This window comes from Salvelinus fontinalis, chromosome 19, assembly GCF_029448725.1.
Source record: "Salvelinus fontinalis isolate EN_2023a chromosome 19, ASM2944872v1, whole genome shotgun sequence".
Taxonomy (NCBI): domain Eukaryota; kingdom Metazoa; phylum Chordata; class Actinopteri; order Salmoniformes; family Salmonidae; genus Salvelinus; species Salvelinus fontinalis.
Window position 1 is genome coordinate 46,163,317 of NC_074683.1, and position 20,789 is coordinate 46,184,105.

General features: G+C 44.1%; 1 protein-coding gene across 1 annotated transcript in view; it reads right to left on the bottom strand.

Moving 5' to 3' along the window:
- Window positions 1-20,789, bottom strand: part of LOC129816840 (vang-like protein 1) — a 71,895-nt gene that overhangs the window by 12,066 nt on the left and 39,040 nt on the right. Inside the window, exons 4-5 of the mRNA XM_055871768.1 lie at window positions 17,967-18,398; window positions 13,989-14,164 (exon numbers count right to left, since the gene is read on the bottom strand). Coding sequence (XP_055727743.1) covers window positions 13,989-14,164; window positions 17,967-18,398 — 608 coding nt within the window. The remainder of the gene's footprint in view (window positions 1-13,988; window positions 14,165-17,966; window positions 18,399-20,789) is intronic.

Genomic DNA, 20,789 nt, shown 5'->3' on the forward strand with positions numbered 1-20,789 from the left:
TCCTGACCTGTTTTCTGTTGTTTTTGTATGTGTTTATGGTCAGGGCGTGTGTTTTGGGTGGGCAGTCTATGTTTTCTGTTTCTATGTTGGTTTTGGGTTGCCTGGTATGGCTCTTAATTAGAGGCAGGTGGTTTGCGTTTTCCTCTAATTAAGAGTCATATTTAGGTAGGGTGTTCTCAGTGTTTGTTTTCGTGTTGCCATCGTGTCAAATAAAAGATGGCTTATTTCCCGAATGCTGCGTATTGGTCCACTGATCTTTCTCTCCTCTCCTCGTCTGAGGAAGAGGAGAACGACAGCCCTTACAAATATGTGCCATGTAAAAAAGCTAACGTTTAAGTTCCTTGCTCAGAACATGAGAACATATGAAAGCCGGTGGTACCTCTTAACATGAGTCTTCAATATTCCCAGGTAAGAAGTTTTAGGTTATTATAGGAATTATAGGACTATTTCTCTCTATACCATTTGTATTTCATATACCTTTGACTATTGGATGTTCTTATAGGCACTTTAGTATTGCCAGTGTAACAGTATAGCTTCCGTCCCTCTCCTCGCACCTACCTGGGCTCGAACCAGGAACACATCGACAACAGCCACCCTCGAAGCATCGTTACCCATCACTCCACAAAAGCCGCGGCCCTTGCAGAGCAAGGGGAACAACTACTCCAAGTCTCAGAGCGAGTGACGTTTGAAACACTATTAGCGCGCACCCCGCTAACTAGCTAGCCATTTCACATCGGTTACACCAACCTAATCTCGGGAGTTGATAGGCTTGAAGTCATAAACAGCTCAATGCTTGAAGCATTGCGAAGAGCTGCTGGCAAACGCACTAAAGTGCTGTTTGAATGAATGCTTACGAGCCTGCTGCTGCCTACCACCGCTCAGTCAGACTGCTCTATCAAATATCAAATCATAGACTTAATTATAACATAATAACACACAGAAATACGAGCCTTAGGTCATTAATATGGCCAAATCCGGAAACTATCATTTCAAAAATAAAATGTTTACTCTTTCAGTGAAATACGGAACCGTTACGTATATTTTATCTAACGTCTATATGATGTCTGATGTCTGATGTCTATATTTAGACATCCATAAGTCTAAATATTCCTATTACATTGCACAACCTTCAATGTTATGTCATAATTACGTAAAATTCTGGCAAATTAGCTCGCAACGAGCCAGGCGGCCCAAACTGTTGCATATACCCTGATTCTGCGTGCAATGAACACAAGAGAAGTGACACAATTTCCCTCGTTTAATATTGCCTCCAGTCTTCTCGTGGAGTGCAATGTAATCGGCCATGATCAGTGTCCAAAAATGCCGATTACCCGATTGTTATGAAAACTTGAAATCGGCCATTCCAATTAAATCAGTCGACCTCTAGGGTAAACCACCAAAAACATACGACTTTATAGAATCCATGTACACAAACAACAAGTGTGCGGCTAAAATAGGCAAAAAACACACACATTTCTTCCCACAGGGCAGTGGGGTGAGACAGGGATGCAGCTTAAGCCCCACCCTCTTCAACACATATCAACGGATTGGCGAGGGCACTAGAAAAGTCTGCAGCACCCGGACTCACCCTACTAGAATCTGAAGTCAAATGTCTACTGTTTGCTGATGATCTGGTGCTACGGTCACCAACCAAGGAGGGCCTACAGCAGCATCTAGATCTTCTGCACAGATTCTGCCAGACCTGGGCCCTGACAGTAAATCTCAGTAAGACCAAATTAATGGTCTTCCAAAAAAGGTCCAGTCGCCAGGACCACGAATACAAATTCCATCTAGACACACTATACATACCTTGGCCTAAACATCAGCACCACAGGTAACTTCCACAAAGCTGTAAACGATCTGAGAGACAAGGCAAGAAGGGCATTCTATGCCATCAAAAGGAACATAAAAATTGACATACCAATTAGGATCTGGCTAAAAATACTTGAATCAGTTATAGAACCCATTGCCCTTTATGGTTGTGAGATCTGGGGTCCGCTCACCAACCAAGAACTCACAAAATGGGACAAAGATCAAATTGTGACTGCATGCAGAAAATATCCTCCGTGTACAACGTAGAACACCAAATAATGCATGCAGAGCAGAATTAGGCCGATACCCGCTAATTATCAAAATCCATAAAAGAGCTGTTAAATTCTACAACCACCTAAAAGGAAGCGATTCCCAAACTTTCCATAACAAAGGCATCACCTACAGAGAGATGAACCTAGAAAAGAGTCCCCTAAGCAAGCTGGTCCTGGGGCTCTGTTCACAAACACACCCCACAGAGCCCCAGGACAGCAACACAATTAGACCCAACCAAACCATGAGAAAACAAAAAGATAATTACTTGACACATTGGAAAGAATTAACAAAAAAACAGAGAAAACTAGAATGCTATTTGGCCCTAAACAGAGAGTACACAGTGGCAGAATACCTGACCACTGTGACTGACCCAAACTGAAGGAAAGCTATGACTATGTACAGACTCAGTGAGCATAGCCTTGCTATTGAGAAAGGCTGCCGTAGGCAGACCTGGCTCTCAAGAGAAGACCGTCTATGTGCACACTGCCCACAAAATAAGGTGGAAACTGAGCTGCACTTCCTAACCTCCTGCCCAATGTATGACCATCTACTTCCGGGCGCCGAGCGAGATGGCTGCCTCGCTTTGCGTTCCTTGTAAAATATGCAGTATTCTGTTTTTTTGTGTGTTATTTCTTACATTGGTACCCCAGGTGATCTTAGATGTCATTACATACAGTCGGGAGGAACTACTGAATATACGATTAACGTCAACTAACCACCGTTCCTACCAGGAATATGACTTTCCCGAAACGGATCCAGTGTTTTGCCTTCCACCCAATACAATGGACCTGATCCCAGCCGGCGAAGCTACTCGACGCCGTAAAAGGGGAAAACGTAGCAGTCTCCTGGTCAGGCTTCGGAGACGGGCACATCGCGCTCCACTCCCTAGCATACTACTCGCCAATGTCCAGTCTCTTGACAATAAGGTCGATGAAATCCGAGCACGGGTAACTTTCCAGAGAGACATCAGGGATTGCAACGTGCTCTGCTTCACGGAAACATGGCTAACTCAAAAGACGCTAACGGAGTCGGTGCAGCCAGCTGGTTTCTTCACGCATCGCGCCGACAGAAACAAACATCTTTCTGGTAAGAAGAGGGGCGGGGGGGTATGCCTCATGATTAACGAGACGTGGTGTGACCATCATAACAACACTCAGGAACTCAAGTCATTCTGTTCACCTGATCTAGAACTCCTCACAATCAAATGTCGACCGCATTATCTACCAAGGGAATTCTCTTCGGTCATAATCACAGCCGTATATATTCCCCCCCAAGCAGACACATCGATGGCCCTGAACGAACTCTATCTGACTCTCTGCAAACTGGAAACCACACACCCTGAGGCTGCATTCATCGTAGCTGGGGATTTTAACAAGGCTAATCTAAAAACAAAACTCCCTAAATTCTATCAGCACATCGATTGTCCTACCAGGGCTGGCAAAACTCTGGACCATTGTTATACTAACTTCCGCGACGCATATAAGGCCCTCCCCCGCCCTCCTTTCGGAAAAGCTGACCACGACTCCATTTTGTTGATTCCAGCCTACAAACAGAAATTAAAACTACAAGCTCCCGCGCTCAGGTCTGTTCAACGCTGGTCCGACCAATCTGATTCCACGCTTCAAGACTGCTTCGATCACGCGGATTGGAATATGTTCCGCACCGCGTCCAACAACAACATTGAAGAATATGCTGATTCGGTGAGCGAGTTCATTAGGAAGTGCATTGACGATGTCGTACCCACAGCAACGATTAAAACATTCCCAAACCAGAAACCGTGGATTGACGGCAGCATTCGCGTGAAACTGAAAGCGCGAACCACTGCTTTTAACCAGGGCAAGGTGACCGGAAACATGACCGAATACACACAGTGTAGCTATTCTCTCCGCAAGGCTATCAAACAGGCTAAGTCCCAGTACAGAGACAAAATTGAATCGCAATTCAACAGCTCAGACACAAGAGGTATGTGGCAGGGTCTACAGTCTATCACGGATTACAAAAAGAAAACCAGCCCCGTCGCGGACCAGGATGTCTTGCTCCCAGACAGGCTAAATACCTTTTTTGCCCGCTTTGAGGACAATACAGTGCCACTGACACGGCCCGCTACCAAAACCTGCGGGCTCTCCTTCACTGCAGCCGAGGTGAGTAAAACATTTAAACGTGTTAACCCTCGCAAGGCTGCAGGCCCAGACGGCATTCCCAGCCGCGTCCTCAGAGCATGCGCAGACCAGCTGGCTGGTGTGTTTACGGACATATTCAATCAATCCTTATCCCAGTCTGCTGTTCCCACATGCTTCAAGAGGGCTACCATTGTTCTTGTTCCCAAGAAAGCTAAGGTAACTGAGCTAAACGACTACCGCCCCGTAGCACTCACTTCCGTCATCATGAAGTGCTTTGAGAGACTAGTCAAGGACCATATCACCTCCACCCTACCGGACACCCTAGACCCACTCCAATTTGCTTACCGACCCAATAGGTCCACAGACGACGCAATCGCAACCACACTGCACACTGCCCTAACCCATCTGGACAAGAGGAATACCTATGTGAGAATGCTGTTCATCGACTACAGCTCAGCATTTAACACCATAGTACCCTCCAAACTCGTCATCAAGCTCGAGACCCTGGGTCTCGACCCCGCCCTGTGCAACTGGGTCCTGGACTTCCTGACGGGCCGCCCCCAGGTGGTGAGGGTAGGTAACAACATCTCCACCCCGCTGATCCTCAACACTGGGGCCCCACAAGGGTGCGTTCTGAGCCCTCTCCTGTACTCCCTGTCCACCCACGACTGCGTGGCCATGCACGCCTCCAACTCAATCATCAAGTTTGCGGACGACACTACAGTGGTAGGCTTGATTACCAACAACGACGAGACGGCCTACAGGGAGGAGGTGAGGGCCCTCGGAGTGTGGTGTCAGGAAAATAACCTCACACTCAACGTCAACAAAACAAAGGAGATGATTGTGGACTTCAGGAAACAGCAGAGGGAGCACCCCCCTATCCACATCGACGGGTCAGTAGTGGAGAAGGTGGAAAGTTTTAAGTTCCTCGGTGTACACATCACGGACAAACTGAATTGGTCCACCCACACAGACAGCATTGTGAAGAAGGCGCAGCAGCGCCTCTTCAACCTCAGGAGGCTGAAGAAATTCGGCTTGTCACCAAAAGCACTCACAAACTTCTACAGATGCACAATCGAGAGCATCCTGTCGGGCTGTATCACCGCCTGGTACGGCAACTGCTCCGCACACAACCGTAAGGCTCTCCAGAGGGTAGTGAGGTCGGCAGAACGCATCACCCGGGGCAAACTACCTGCCCTCCAGGACACCTACACCACCCGATGTCACAGGAAGGCCATAAAGATCATCAAGGACAACAACCACCCAAGCCACTGCCTGTTCACCCCGCTATCATCCAGAAGGCGAGGTCAGTACAGGTGCATCCAAGCAGGGACCGAGAGACTGAAAAACAGCTTCTATCTCAAGGCCATCAGACTGTTAAACAGCCACCACTAACATTTAGCGGCCGCTGCCAACATACTGACTCAACTCCAGCCACTTTAAAAATGGGAATTGATGGAAATTATGTAAAAATGTACCACCAGCCACTTTAAACAATGCCACCTAATATAATGTTTACATACCCTACATTACACATCTCTTATGTATATGTATATACTGTACTCTATATCATCTACTGCATCTTGCCATCTTATGTAATACATGGACCACTAGCCACTTTAAACTATGCCACTTTATGTTTACATACCCTACAGTACTCATCTCATAGGTATATACCGTACTCTATACCATGTACTGCACCATTGCCTATGCCGTTCTGTACCATCACTCATTCATATATCTCTATGTACATATTCTTTATCCCTTTACACTTGCGTGTATAAGGTAGTAGTTGCGGAATTGTTAGGTTAGATTACTTGTTGTTATTACTGCATTGTCGGAACTAGAAGCACAAGCATTTCGCTACACTCGCATTAACATCTGCTAACCATGTGTATGTGACTAATAAAATTTGATTTGATTTGATTATTAGAGACACACACAGTTGAAGTCAGAAGTTGACATACACCTTAGCCAAATACATTTAAACTCAGTTTTTCACAATTCATGAAATTGAATCATAGAAAGAATTCCCTGTCTTAGGTCAGTTAGGATCACCACTTTATTTTTCTAGAATGTGAAATGTCAGAATAATAGGAGAGAGAATGATTTATTTCAGCATTTATTTATTTCATCACATTCCCAGTGGGTCAGAAGTTTACATACAATCAATTAGTATTTGGTAGCATTGCCTTTAAATTGTTTAACTTGGGTCAAATGTTTCAGGTAGCCTTCCACAAGCTTCCCACAATACGTTGGGTGAATTTTGGCCCATTCCTCCTGACAGAGCTGGTGTAAGTGAGTCAGGTTTGTAGGCCTCCTTGCTCGCACATGCTTTTTCAGTTCTGCCCACACATTTTCTGCAGGTTTGAGGTCAGGGCTTTGTGATGGCCACTCCATTACCTTGACTTTGTTGTCCATAAGCCATTTTGCCACAACATTGGAAGTGTGCTTGGGGTCATTGTCCATTTGGAAGACCCACTTGCGACAAAGCTTTAGCTTCTTGACTGATGTCTTGAGATGTTGCTTCAATATATCCACATAATTTTCCTGACGCATGAGGCCATTCTATTTTGTGAAGAGCACCAGTCCCTCCTGCAGCAAAGCACGCCCACAACATGATGCTGCCACTCCCGTGCTTCACAGTTGGGATGGTGTAGCTCAAATATGCACATTTTTCGAACAAAATATAGATTTATTGTGTAACATGTTATCCTTTCACGAGCCTCTACACCGGGTCCGGGAGCACCCCGCACACTGATTAGCATCGCTAGCATAGCGGCACAATTAAATAGTAGCATCTAAATATCATTAAATCACAAGTCCAAGACACCTAATGAAAGATACAGATCCTGTGAATAAAGCCACCATTTCAGATTTTTAAAATGTTTTACAGGGAAGACACAATATGTAAATCTATTAGCTAAACACGTTAGCAAAAATCATCATTTTTCTTTGTCCACCATTTTCTCTCAACACCAGTAGCTATCACCAATTCGGCTAAACTAAGATATTGATAGCCACTAACCAAGAAAAAAACTCAGATGACAGTCTGATAACATATTTATGGTATAGGATAGGTTTTGTTAGAAAAATGTGCATATTTCAGGTAGAAATCATAGTTTACAATTGCACCCACCGTCACAACTAGACTAGAATAAATACATAGAGCAACGTGTATTACCTAATTACTAATCATCAAACATTTCGTAAAAATACACAGCATACACTAATCGAAAGACACAGATCCTGTGAATACAGACAATATTTCAGATTTTCTAAGTGTCTTACAGCGAAAACACAATAAATCGTTATATTAGCATACCACATGTGCAAACATTACCAGAGCATTGATTCTAGCCAAAGAGAGCGATAACGTCAACATCGCCAAAATATATAAATTTTTTCACTAACCTTCTCAGAATTCTTCAGATGACACTCCTGTAACATCGTATTACAACATACATATAGAGTTTGTTCGAAAATGTGCATATTTAGCCACCAAAATCATGGTTAGACAATGACAAAAGTAGCTCAGCTGGTCAGAAAATGTCCTGCACCATATTAGACAGTGATCTAGTCTTATACATAAATACAGGGTGGACAGCGATTGATAGACAATTTAATTCTTAATACAATCGCGGAATTACATTTTTAAAATTATTCTTACTTTTCAATACAGGTTGCGCCAAGTGAAGCTATAGCAAACAAGATGGCGGCATAAACGTTTAACATTTATCGACAGAAACACGATTTATCATCATAAATTGTTCTTACTATGAGCTGTTCTCCCATCAGAATCTTGGACAATGAATCCTTTCTTGGGTCTAATCTTCTTTTGGTCGAAAGATGTCCACTTGTCCGTCAAAATGCCCACTAACGTACGACCGGGACCCCGAAACGTGCCCGGAGCTTCAAAGTCTATTACAAAGCAATGCCTCAAAATCGCACTAAACGGATATAAATTGCTATAAAACGGTTTAAATTAACTACATTATGATGTTTCTAACACCTATAACAAGTAAAAAGATGACCGACGCTATATTACTGGCTAAACCAAGGCTTGGAAAAAGGCCAGTCAGATATCCTTCTTGCGTTGAGCGCAGTGTCCAAAGGAACGCTACTTCCGGTATTTGGTGATTTATAGAGCCAATGATTGCGCAATCGACTCCATTCAAATTGTCACCACTTACTGACATCTAGAGGAAGGCGTGGGCAATGTTTGTATCTCATAGGATTAACAGAGACTTTTAAAACTGATCTGGAACCAGAGGCCAAGATGTCTAAATCTCACACACTGGGAGGAAAAGTGCTGTAGAATGAGTTCTGTTTCACTCAGATACATAATTCAAACGGCTATAGAAACTAGAGAGTGTTTTCTATCCAATAATAACAATAATATGCATATTGTACGAGCAAGAATTGAGTACTAGGCAGTTTAATCTGTAGAGAAAATTATGCTAATGCGAAACAGCACCCCCTATAGTTGCAAGAAGTTATAGGACTGTCATCTGAGGAAGTTGTTTCTAGGTTTGTTTGGTTGGATCTTGGTTAGTTAGGTTGGCTTTGTGCATGCTACCTGTGCTGTGAAAAATGTCTGTCCTCTTTTGTATTTGGTGGTGAACTAACATAAATATACGTGGTGTTTTTGCTGTAAAACATTTTAAAAATCGGACACATTGGCTGGATTAACAAGATGTTTATCTTTCAAATGCTGTATTGGACTTGTTAATGTGTGAAAGTTAAATATTTAAAAAAAATAGATTTTGAATTTCGCGCCCTGCAATTGAGCTGGATGTTGTCATAAGTGTACCGACGTCGGGACAGCCCGCCTAACAGGTTAATGCAATCGCCATGTTAGAATTCTAAAAATAACTTCATTACGATATGCAGTTTACGTTATGGCGAGAGAGTACCCAAAACCTGGCCGCAAACGACTAGTTCACATGTACGACAGATATATGAAATAACATCATAAAATGGGTCCTACTTTTGATGATCTTTCATCAGAATGTTGTACAAGGGGTCCTTTGTCGGGAACAATCGTTGTTTGGATTTAGAATGTCCTCTTCTCCAGTCAATTAGCACGGAAAGCTAGCAAAGTGGCGCTAAGCTCTCCTTCCTGAACAAAGGCACACAACGCAACACGCCTAACGTCCCGAAAAAAATTCAATAATCAAATGAAACTATATTGAAAAAACATACTTTACGATGATATTGTCACATGTATCAAATAAAATCAAAGCCGGAGATATTAGTCGCCTATAACGACAGCTGTACAGAAGGCAAATCCAGGTCCCTTCGCGCGCTCTCCAGAAAACAGGAAACTGGTGACACGTCATGCCAAGAGCTATTATGCGAGCCCAGATCAAGTTACACACTCAATTTCTTCTCTCACTGCTTGTCGACATCTAGTGGAAGACGTATGAAGTGCATCTAAGCTAATAAATATCAAGGACTTTAATAGGCAGCCCCTAGAAGAGAGCATCGATTTCAGATTTTCCACTTCCTGTCAGGAAGTTTGCTGCAAAATGAGTTCTGTTTTACTCACAGATATAATTCAAACGGTTTTAGAAACTAGAGTGTTTTCTATCCAATAGTAATAATAATATGCATATTGTACGAGCAAGAATTGAGTACGAGGCCGTTTGAAATGGGCACCTTTTATCCGGCTACTCAATACTGCCCCTGCAGCCCAAACAGGTTAAAGGCACAGTCAACTTAGTGTATGTAAACTTCTGACCCACTGAAATTGTGATATGGTGAATTATAAGTGAAATAATCTGTCTGTAAACAATTGTTGGAAAAATGACTTGTGTCATGCACAAAGTAGATGTCCTAACCAACTTGCCAAAACTATAGTTTGTTAAGAAGAAATTTGTGGAGTGGTTGAAAAACTAGTTTTAATGACTCCAACCTAAGTGTTTGTAAACTTCTGACTTCAACTGTATTTCCCTCAGATTAGACAGAACCACAAAGAATTCGAAAACAAACTCCCATATCTACTGGGTGAAATACCACAGTGTGACATCACAGCAGCAAGATTTGTGACCTGTTGCCACAAGAAAAGGTCAACCAGTGAAGATCAAACACCATTGTAAATACAACCCATATTTATTTTCCCTTTTGTACTTTAACCATTTGCCCATTGTTACAACACTGTATAAATACATACATAATATGACATTTGTAATGTCTTTATTCTTTTTGAACTTCAGCGAGTGTAATGTTTACTGTTCATTTGTATTGTTTATTATCTACTTTACTTGCTTTGGCAATGTTAACATATGTTTCCCATGCCAATAAAGCCCCTTGAAAGAGAGAGAGAAGAGAGGAGAGAGAGGCATAAGAGGAGGACAGAGAGAACAGATGGATTATAAGAAAAGGTCAGAAAATAAGTAGATAGTCCATTACAGCATGCCTCATATCTACACTACTCCCCCAGACCAGACTACTGCAGACCAGGGCTATGTCATACAGTGCTCCCTACATTCATTTCACATTTCCACAAACTTCAAAGTGTTTCCTTTCAAATGCTATCAAGAATATGCATATCCTTGCTTCAGGTCCTGAGCTACAGGCAGTTAGATTTGGGTATGTGATTTTAGGCAAAAATTGAAAAAAAGGATTCGATCCTTAAGAGGTTTTAAGACTCCATAATGGTTCATCTGTTGGTGCCACAAGTAAAAGTTGGTGTCGTATAAAGCTTTGCTTCTTGCTCTGTAATATGAGTACAATCTTGATTTCAATAACAACTTTCTTCTATTAAATGTATGAACATTGTCAAATATAAACTTGAACCAAAAAAATATTTGGCAAAATGTTCTATATATTGTTGAACATAATATAATCTAAGTGCATATCAACATTCCAGAGTGGGATCTCCACTACTTTTAGAGTTATGATCCAATTTGTCAGCATTACCAACAGAGTGAATTTGAAAATGGATTCAAAATGGTCACCCTTTCTTTGTGATTTGCAGGATGTGCAATGATACAATTAATAGTAGGGCTGTGATTGGTTACATTGCCTACTATGCCAATGTACAGTACCGTTCAAAAGTTTGAGGTCACTTAGAAATGTCCTTGTTGTCCATTAAAATAACATCAAATTTATCATAAATGCAGTGTAGACATTGTTAATGTTGTAAATGTGTCACGTTCTGACCATAGTTCTTGTGTGTTTTGCTTGTTTTAGTGTTGGTCAGGACGTGAGCTGGGTGGGCATTCTATGTTGTGTGTCTAGTTTGTCTGTTTCTATGTTTGGCCTAATATGGTTCTCAATCAGAGGCAGGTGTTTTGTGTTGTCTCTGATTGAGAATCATATATAGATGGCTTGTTGTGTGTTGGGATTTTGTGGGTGGTTGTTTCCTGTCTCTGTGTTTTCTCTGCACCAGATAGGGCTGTTTCGGTTTGCCACGTTTGTTATTTTGTTAGTTGTAAGTGTTCACAGTTTCGTCTTGTTTATTAAAGTCATGTTGAACACGAGCTACGCTGCGTCTTGGTCCGATCCCTGTTACACCCTCTCTTCACGTGAAGAGAGGGAAGGCTGCCGTTACAAAATGACTATTGTAGCTGGAGACGGCAGATTTTTTATGGAATATCTACATAGGCGTACAGAGGCCCATTATCAGCAACCATCACTCCTGTGTTCCAATGGCACATTGTGTTAGCTAATCCAAGTTTATCATTTTAAAAGGCTAATTGATCATTATTATGTTAGCACAGCTGAAAACTGTTGTGGTGATTAAAGAAGCAATAAAACTGGCCTTCTTTAGACTAGTTGAGTATCTGGAGCATCAGCATTTGTGGGTTCGATTACAGGCTCAAAATGGCTAGAAACAAAGAACTTGCTTCTGAAACTCAGCAGTCTATTCTTGTTCTGAGAAATGAGAAATGAAGGCATGTGAGAAATTGCCAAGAAACTGAAGATCTCGTGCAACGCTGTGTATTACTCCCTTCACAGAACAGCACAAACTGTCTCTAATCAGAATAGAAAGAGGAGTTGGAGGCCCCGGTGAACAACTGAGCAAGAGGACAAGTACATTTGAGAGTCTAGTTCGAGAAACAGACGCCTCACAAGTCCTCAACTGGCAGCTTCATTAAATAGCACGCACAAAACACCAGTCTCAATGTCAACAGTGAAGAGGCGTCCAGGATGCTGGCCTTCCAGGCAGTTGCAAAGAAAAAGCAATTTCTCAGACTGGCCAATAAAAATAAAAGATTAAGATGGGCAAAAGAACACAGACACTGGACAGAGGAACTCGGCCTAGAAGGCCAGCATTCCGGAGTCGCCTCTTCACTGTTGATTTTAAAACTAGCAGAAATCCCACTCTAGAACATTGATATGTCAGTAATAATAAAATCTATTTTCAAGATTCATGTTGGCATTATTCATTACAAAAAAAATATTGAAATCAAAATACTACTCATAAAGTACAAGCCGTAAGGCTTCATATGACACCAACTATTGAATTGTGCACCTACAGATGAAACATTATGGAGACTTAAAGGAGGCCTGGGTAAGGCCTAAATGTCACAAATACTCCAACTTCAATTATTGTCTCAATTACGCTTTAAGATACAAATGACAAATATATGTCAACAATCCATGGAGTGGGTTTTATTTTGGGTTGCACTGACAAGGCATTTATCATTTGTTCACTGCTGTGTATTCTGCCTATTGATTGAACAAATAATAAAAACATTAAGAAAAGGATCCTTCTATGGATTACATTTTGTGAAAATCCCCAAAATCATGATGTTGTTTGTTCTAGTTTTGTGAGGAATCACCCAGCACAGCTCTGGGTAGAAGTTGTCCTAAGGCACAGATCTAGGATGAGTTTGTCTTCCACAAACCCTAACCATTAAAGGTCTCCCGGGTGGAGCAGGGGTCTAGGGCTGCGCCACCAGAGTCTCTGGGTTCACGCCCAGGCTCTGTCGCAGCCGGCCGCAACCGGGAGGTCCGTGGGGCGACGCACAATTGGCAAAGCGTCGTCCGGGTTAGGGGTTAGGGAGGGATTGGCCGGTAGGGATATCCTTGTCTCAGTATGTAAAAAAAAAAAAAAAAAAATGTTATAAAATGTATGCACTCTACTGTAAGTCGCTCTGGATAAGAGCGTCTGCTAAATGACTAAAATGTAAAATGTAAATGTAAAGGGAAAAACACAAAGCTGACCTTAGATCAGTTACTAGAGGGAATTCATCATAATCAATCAAAGCGGCCCGCTTTTCTCAGGCCCCACCCCAATTCTCAGAACAGCCCCCCAGAGTTAAAGGACTGGACTGGAACATTCTGGGTGATTTAGTAACTAAATTACTGCCACTCTTCCCCTTGGACTTAAGTCTCCAATTACTCACAGTTCAACAGTGTGTGTGTGTGTGTGTGTGTATACACACACGTGTATGGGTGGGGGGCATTCTAAAGGCATTCTCTAATAGTCTGATTATCTGTAGATGTTTATGCTAGCTGATTGATCAGATGACTGGCTTCTGCTAAGTGGCAATAGTGGACACAACAGGGTTACTCAGATCATCAGGGCCACAATAAGTACACCAGCCAGATCCCCGAGGCTCCACTGTTGTATACAGACAGAGTTCATATTGCTGGAAGATCAGTGACTTTGCTACAGTCAGCTGCACCATTTTAGCAAGAGATTGTAGCAGCATGGATTTGCTTGGTTAATATGTTAAGATGCTTATGAAATGATTGAATTTCTCTACATCATATTTCAGTCAGTTTTGAGTGTGTCTGTGAGTGTGTTTCTGTGTGTGTGTGTATTACCTGAGCTGTCCCAGGTTGTAGTAGCGTGTCTCTCCGTCAGTGGAGCGTATAACACACAGGCTGTAGCAGGGCTGGAGCTGTCTGAGCTCCAGCAGAACGATGGCCAGGTAGTGGACAAACAACAGAGAGTCCACCAGAGACACAGCAAACTGGACGATACCCTGGTAGTCCTCATCCTGGAAACACAGAGTTAACACACACACACGTGTTTGCAAGTTGCATGAAAAAGCTCATCCAGGAGGTGGCGCTCCTAGTGGCCGGGGCCTACAATGCATGGAAACTTAGATCCGTTTGACCTCATTTCTACCAGCATGTTACATGTGCAACTAGAGGTAAAAAAATAAAAAATAAATCTAGACCACCTTTACTCCACACACAGAGATGCGTACAAAGCTCTCACTTGCCATCCATTTGACAAATCTGACCATAATTCTATCCTCCTGATTCCTGCTTACAAGCAAAAACTAAAGCAGGAAGTACCAGTGACTAGATCAATACATAAGTGGTCAGATGACGTAGATGCTAAGGTACAGCACTGTTTTGCTAGCACAGACTGGAATATGTTCCGGGATTCTTCCGATGGCATTGAGGAGTACACCACATTTGTCACTGGCTTCATCAATAAGTGCATCAATGACAGTCCCCACGGTGACCGTACATACATACCCCAACCAGAAGCCATGGATTACAGGCAGCATCCGCACTGAGCTAAAGGGTAGAGCTGCCGCTTTCAAGGAGCTAGACTCTAACCTGGAAGCTTATAAGAAATCCTGCTATGCCCTCTGACGAACCATCAAACAGACAAAGCGTCAATACAGGACTAAGATTGAATCGTACTACTCCAGCTCTGACGCTCATCGGACGTGGCAAGACTTGCAAATTATTACGGACTACAAAAGGGAAGCACAGCCATGAGCTGCCAGTGACACGAGTCTACCAGACGAGCTAAATGACTTCTATGCTCGCTTGAAGGCAAGCAACACTGAAACATGCATTTGAGCACCAGCTGTTCCGGACAACTGTGTGATTTAATTTTATTTATTTAACCTTTATTTAACTAGGCGTGTGATCACGCTCTCCATAGATTATGTAAGTAAGACCTTTAAACAGGTCTAAGTTCACAAGGCCGCAGGGCCAGACGGATTACCAGGTAGTGTACTCTGAGCATGCGTTAACCAACTGGCATTGAGAGCATCCTGTCGGGCTGTATCACCACCTGGTACGGCAACTGCACCGCCCACAACCGCAGGGCTGTCCAGAGGGTGGTGCGGGGGCAAACTACCTGCCCTCCAGGACATCTACAGCACCCGATGTCACAGGAAGGCCAAAGAGTTCACCCAAGCCAACAACCACCCAAGCCACTGCTTGTCACCCCGCTACCATCCAGAAGGCGAGGTCAGTACAGGGCATCAAAGCTGGGACCGAGAGACCGAAGCTGTTTTTCAATCTCAAGGCCATCAGACTGTTAAACAGCCACCACTAAAACAGAGAGGCTGCTGCCTACATACAGACTTGAAATCATCAGTCACTTTAATAAATGGATCACTAGTCAATTTTTAATTTATTTTTAATTTATTTTTTTATCCCATTTTCTCCCCAATTTTTCGTGGTATCCAATCGCTAGTAATTACTACCTTGTCTCTTCGCTACAACTCCCGTACGGGCTCGGGAGAGACGAAGGTCGAAAGCCATGCGTCCTCCGAAGCACAACCCAACCAGCCGTACTGCTTCTTAACACAGCGCGCCTCCAACCCGGAAGCCAGCCGCACCAATGTGTCGGAGGAAACACCGTGTACCTGGCCCCCTTGGCTGGCGCGCACTGCGCCCGGCCCGCCACAGGAGTCGCTGGAGCGCGATGAGACAAGGATATCCCTACCGGCCCAACCCTCCCTACCCCGGACGACACTATGCCAATTGTGCGTCGCCCCACGGACCTCCCGGTCGCGGCCGGCTGCGACAGAGCCTGGGCGCGAACCCAGAGACTCTGGTGGCGCAGTTAGCACTGCGATGCAGTGCCCTAGACCACTGCGCCACCCGGGAGGCCCTACTAGTCACTTTAATAATGCCACTTTAACTTTAATAATCTCATACGTATCTATTGCATCTTGCCTATGCCACTCGGTCATCCATATTTGTACATATTCTTATTCCATCCATTTAGATTGTGTGTATTAGGTAGTTGTGGAATTGTTAGATTACTTGTTAGATATTACTGCACTGTCAGAACTAGAAGCACAAGCATTTTGCTACACTCACATTAACATCTGCTAACCATGTGTATAAGACCAAATAAAATGGCATTTGAAGTGTCTTCACTGACATTTTCAACCTGTCCCTGACTGAGTCTGTAATACCAACATGTTTCAAGCAGACCACCATAGTCCCTGTGCCCAAGTACACTAAGGTAACCTACCTAAATGACTACCGACCTGCAGCACTCACGTCTGTAGCCATGAAGTGCTTTGAAAAGGTCATGGCTCACATCAATAACATTATCCCAGAAACCCTATACCCACTCCAATTTGCATACTGCCCCAACAGATCCACAGATGATGCAATCTCTACTGCACTCCACACTGACCTTTCCCACCTGAACAAAAGGAACACCTACGTAAGAATGCCGTTCATTGACTACAGCTCAGCGTTCAACACCATAGTGCCCTCAAAGCTCATCAATAAGCTAAGGACCCTGGGACTAAACACCTCCCTCTGCAACTGGATCCTGGACTTCCTGAAGGGCTGCCCCAGGTGGTAAGGGTAAGTAACAACACATCTGCCATGCTGAATCTCAACACAGGGGCCCCTCAGGGGTGCATGCACAGTCCCCTCCTGTACTCCATGTTCACCCAGGACTGCATGGCCAGGCATGATTCCAACACCATCATTAAGTTTGCAGACGACAACAGTGGTAGGCCTGATCACCGACCACGATGGGACAGCCTATACGGAGGAGGTCAGAGACCTGGAAGTGTGGTGCCAGGACAACAACCTGTCCCTCAACGTGATCAAGACAAAGGAGATGATCGTGGACTACAGGAAAAGGAGGGCCGAGAACGCCCCCATTCTCATCGACAGGGCTGTAGTAGAGCAGGTTGAGAGCTTCAAATTCCTTGGTGTCCACATCACCAATGAACTATCATGGTCCAAACACACCAATACAGTCATGAAGAGGGCATGACAACGCCTGTTCCCCCTCAGGAGACTGAAAAGATTTGGCATGAGTCTTCAGATTCTCAAAAAGTTGTACCATCGAGAGCATCCTGACTGGTTGCATCACTGCCTGGTATGGCAACTGCTCGGCCTCTGACCGCAAGGCACTACAGAGGGTAGTGCGTACGGCCCAGTACATCACTGGGGCTAAGCTTCCTGCCATCCAGGACCTCTATACCAGGCGGTGTCAGAGGAAGTCCCTAAAAATTGCCAAAGACTCCAGCCACCCTAGTCATAGACCGTTCTCTCTGCTACCGCACGGCAAGCGGTACCGGAGCGCCAAGTCTAGGTCCAAAAGGCTTATTAACAGCTTCTACCCCCATGCCATTAGACTCCTGAACAGCTAATCAAATGGCTACCTGGACTATTTGCATTGACCCCCCCATTTTTACGCTGCTGCTACTCTCTGTTTATTATCCATGCACAGTCACTTTACCTCTACCTACATGTACATATTACTTCAATTACCTCGACTAACCAGTGCACCCACACATTGACTCTGTACCGACATCCCCTGTATATAGCTTTGCTACCATTATTTGATTGTGCTCTTTAATTATTTGTTCTTTTTCTATTTTCTTCTTATTGTTTTGTTTTTTAGTTCATTTTATTTTAGTAAATGCATTAACCCTTATTTTTCTTAAAACTGCATTGTTGGTTAAGGGCTTGTAAGTAAGCATTTCACTGTACGTCTACACCTGTTGTATTTGGTGAATGTGACAAATACAATTTGATGTACACACGCACACGATTATGAAACATACACACCTGTGAGTCGAGGATGCGGACCCCATAGAACAGCCAGTAGGAGATTGTGAGCAGCAGTGTGAGAATGGCCAGGAGGGCTCGGTACACACACACCCTGGGCAGGCTGGCACGGGCCTGGCGCAGGAAGATCGCCCACACAGCTAGCAGAAGGATGAGAAGTTTACAGGACACAGAGAGGAAGAGGCCCTCGCAGGCTGAGCCACAGGCCTGCAGCCTGGCCGGCCACAGCACCGCCGGGAGGACCAGGAAGGCCAGGGGGGTGGCCAGGACCAGTAGCCCCACACAGAGGCCCAGAGCTAGGGAAGCGTAGCGCCGACAGCCCTGCCCCAGGCCGTCCTCCGACCTCTTCCCCAGACCAACCACCTCCTCCTGGGATAGACTAAGCTCTGAGGTGCCTGTCACCGCCGTGGTAGTTTCCCCCCAGTTATCATCCTAAAAGAGAGAGGAGAGGGAGATAAAGAGAGGGAAAGGACAGAGAGAAGGAGAGAGAAGAGATTAAAACGTAGCATATGGTTGATAGCACAGACACTTCCAGAGAAGAGAGGTGGAGGAAGAGTGAGAGAGGAAGAGAGTGAAAACAGAAGATAGAAAAGGACAGGAATAGTCTCTGTGGAGGGATATGAGAGACAAACCAAAGTAACAAATACACAATGGTAGATAGATACACATAAATGCTGGTTTTATTCCATTCTCTATCTCTGCTACACACAAAGACAGACAGACTAGAGATACACTGACTAAATCCCTTGAGGTTTACCGCAAACATCCCATCCGTCATTCTATTTAAAGAAGCCTTCGGCTTTCCTGGGGTTCTGTGTTATTGTGACAGGCTTTCAGCTCCCCACTGATCCACATAGAGGAGGACAGTACACATTCAGACTGCTCATCATGACCAGGTAGGGATGACAGAGATGCGCACACACACAAACACACACAAGCATCTGAATCACAATAAGGATGATGTTTTGCAGGTCTAGCATTGCAAATTAAGAGTCAAATCTGCTCAGGATGGAGAGGAACATAAATGTGCCGTAAGAGGAAGGAGCACAGCGAGAGACTGATTAAAGGCCTGTCTGCCGAAGAGAGCATTTCTCTTACTGCCAGTTATTCAGCTATTTATTATCTTGCTCTCTCCCTCTCCCTGGTAAGGAGCTCGGAACAGTGTGTGTGTGTATTCCATGAGAAGTAGATTGGAATACTGTAGCCACCTTCTTCTGTCAGATCACATACACTTACCCACATGACACCCCTAAAGCTTCACAAGAGAGGGGGTGAGAAACACAAAATGTTAGAAAAAGAGAGAAGGGGAGAACGATGGAGAGAACGACAGAGAATGGAGATAAACATTAATCTGGTGACCCCTATTTGAGAGAGTGATGGGTCAGCTCTTTTAAAATAATCTTAACACTAGAACTGCCAAGACGGTCAATCTGACTGTTTTCAATTTTGGAATTTAATAACTTAATTTCACTAAAAACCTTGAACCCACCTGTCCCTGACTTTTCCTAAATATGTGTACTTTAAACTTTATTCATTTATTTTTCATCCCATTTTTTCGTGGTATCCAATCGCTAGCAATCACTACCTTGTCTCATCGCTACAACTCCCGTACGGGCTCGGGAGAGACGAAGGTCGAAAGCCATGCGTCCTCCGAAGCACAACCCAACCAGCCGTACTGCTTCTTTAACACAGCGCGCCTCCAACCCGGAAGCCAGCCGCACCAATGTGTCGGAGGAAACACCGTGTACCTGGCCCCCTTGGTTGGCGTGCACTGCGCCCGGCCCGCCACAGGAGTCGCTGGAGCGCGATGAGACAAGGATATCCCTACCGGCCAAACCCTCCCTACCCCGGACGACGCTATGCCAATTGTGCGTCGCCCCACGGACCTCCCGGTCGCGGCCGGCTGCGACAGAGCCTGGGCGCGAACCCAGAGACTCTGGTGGCGCAGTTAGCACTGCGATGCAGTGCCCTAGACCACTGCGCCACCCGGGAGGCCGTGTACTTTAAACTTGATCAGTACTTTCAGACAAATATCACAAAAGACAAAAACTTTCAGCATTTTATCCTCAAAGCGCCATGATGGTCATTTGACCGTATGCATATTTAACAGGAGAATAGCTGGGCCTTGAGGAGCACCAATAGCCACCAGTCTAATAAATCCATTTAACTAGAAAAGTCAGGCCTCATTGGACCCCTTTTTGTGCCAATGTCTTTTTGGTTGTGTTTATGGTAACATTAGTATACCAAAATATAATTATTTGAAAGAACATACACATTTGTTCATGTTACTGTGCAGGCTATATGTAAAAACGAAAAAGCAACAAAAACTGAATTTAAAGTGGAAAATCTATTTTATTGGTGGAGTGCCTTTGTTACAACTATGAAACAAAAGAATGTGCATTGAAACACAGTAAAATGTAATTTTTATAAACTACAAAACAAATAAATACCCAAACTGCAAGACACCTGGTCAATGAAGAAAATATCAGTGTAGGCGCCAAGCATGCTTGTGAATAGTGAAAATCAGCACAAAAGCAATAATTGCATTATAATGAACATAAGTGTTGATATGACAGCTGTTAAAAAGTCTATTATTGTCAGTAATTGGACACATTATCTGTGGCCTCACTCATGTTTACAGTATGGTGTGAGTCTTCACGCAACAGTTGGATCTCATGTAGCTGTTATCCCTTCTTCTAATAGTCACCACAAGTCTTTGTCACTTTCACTTGATTGCAACAATTCGCTTGCCGCTTGAAACCGGTGTCATGGGTTCTGTTCCGAGTGCATCTGCCCACCTTGCAGTTTTTCCTCCATGGGAGC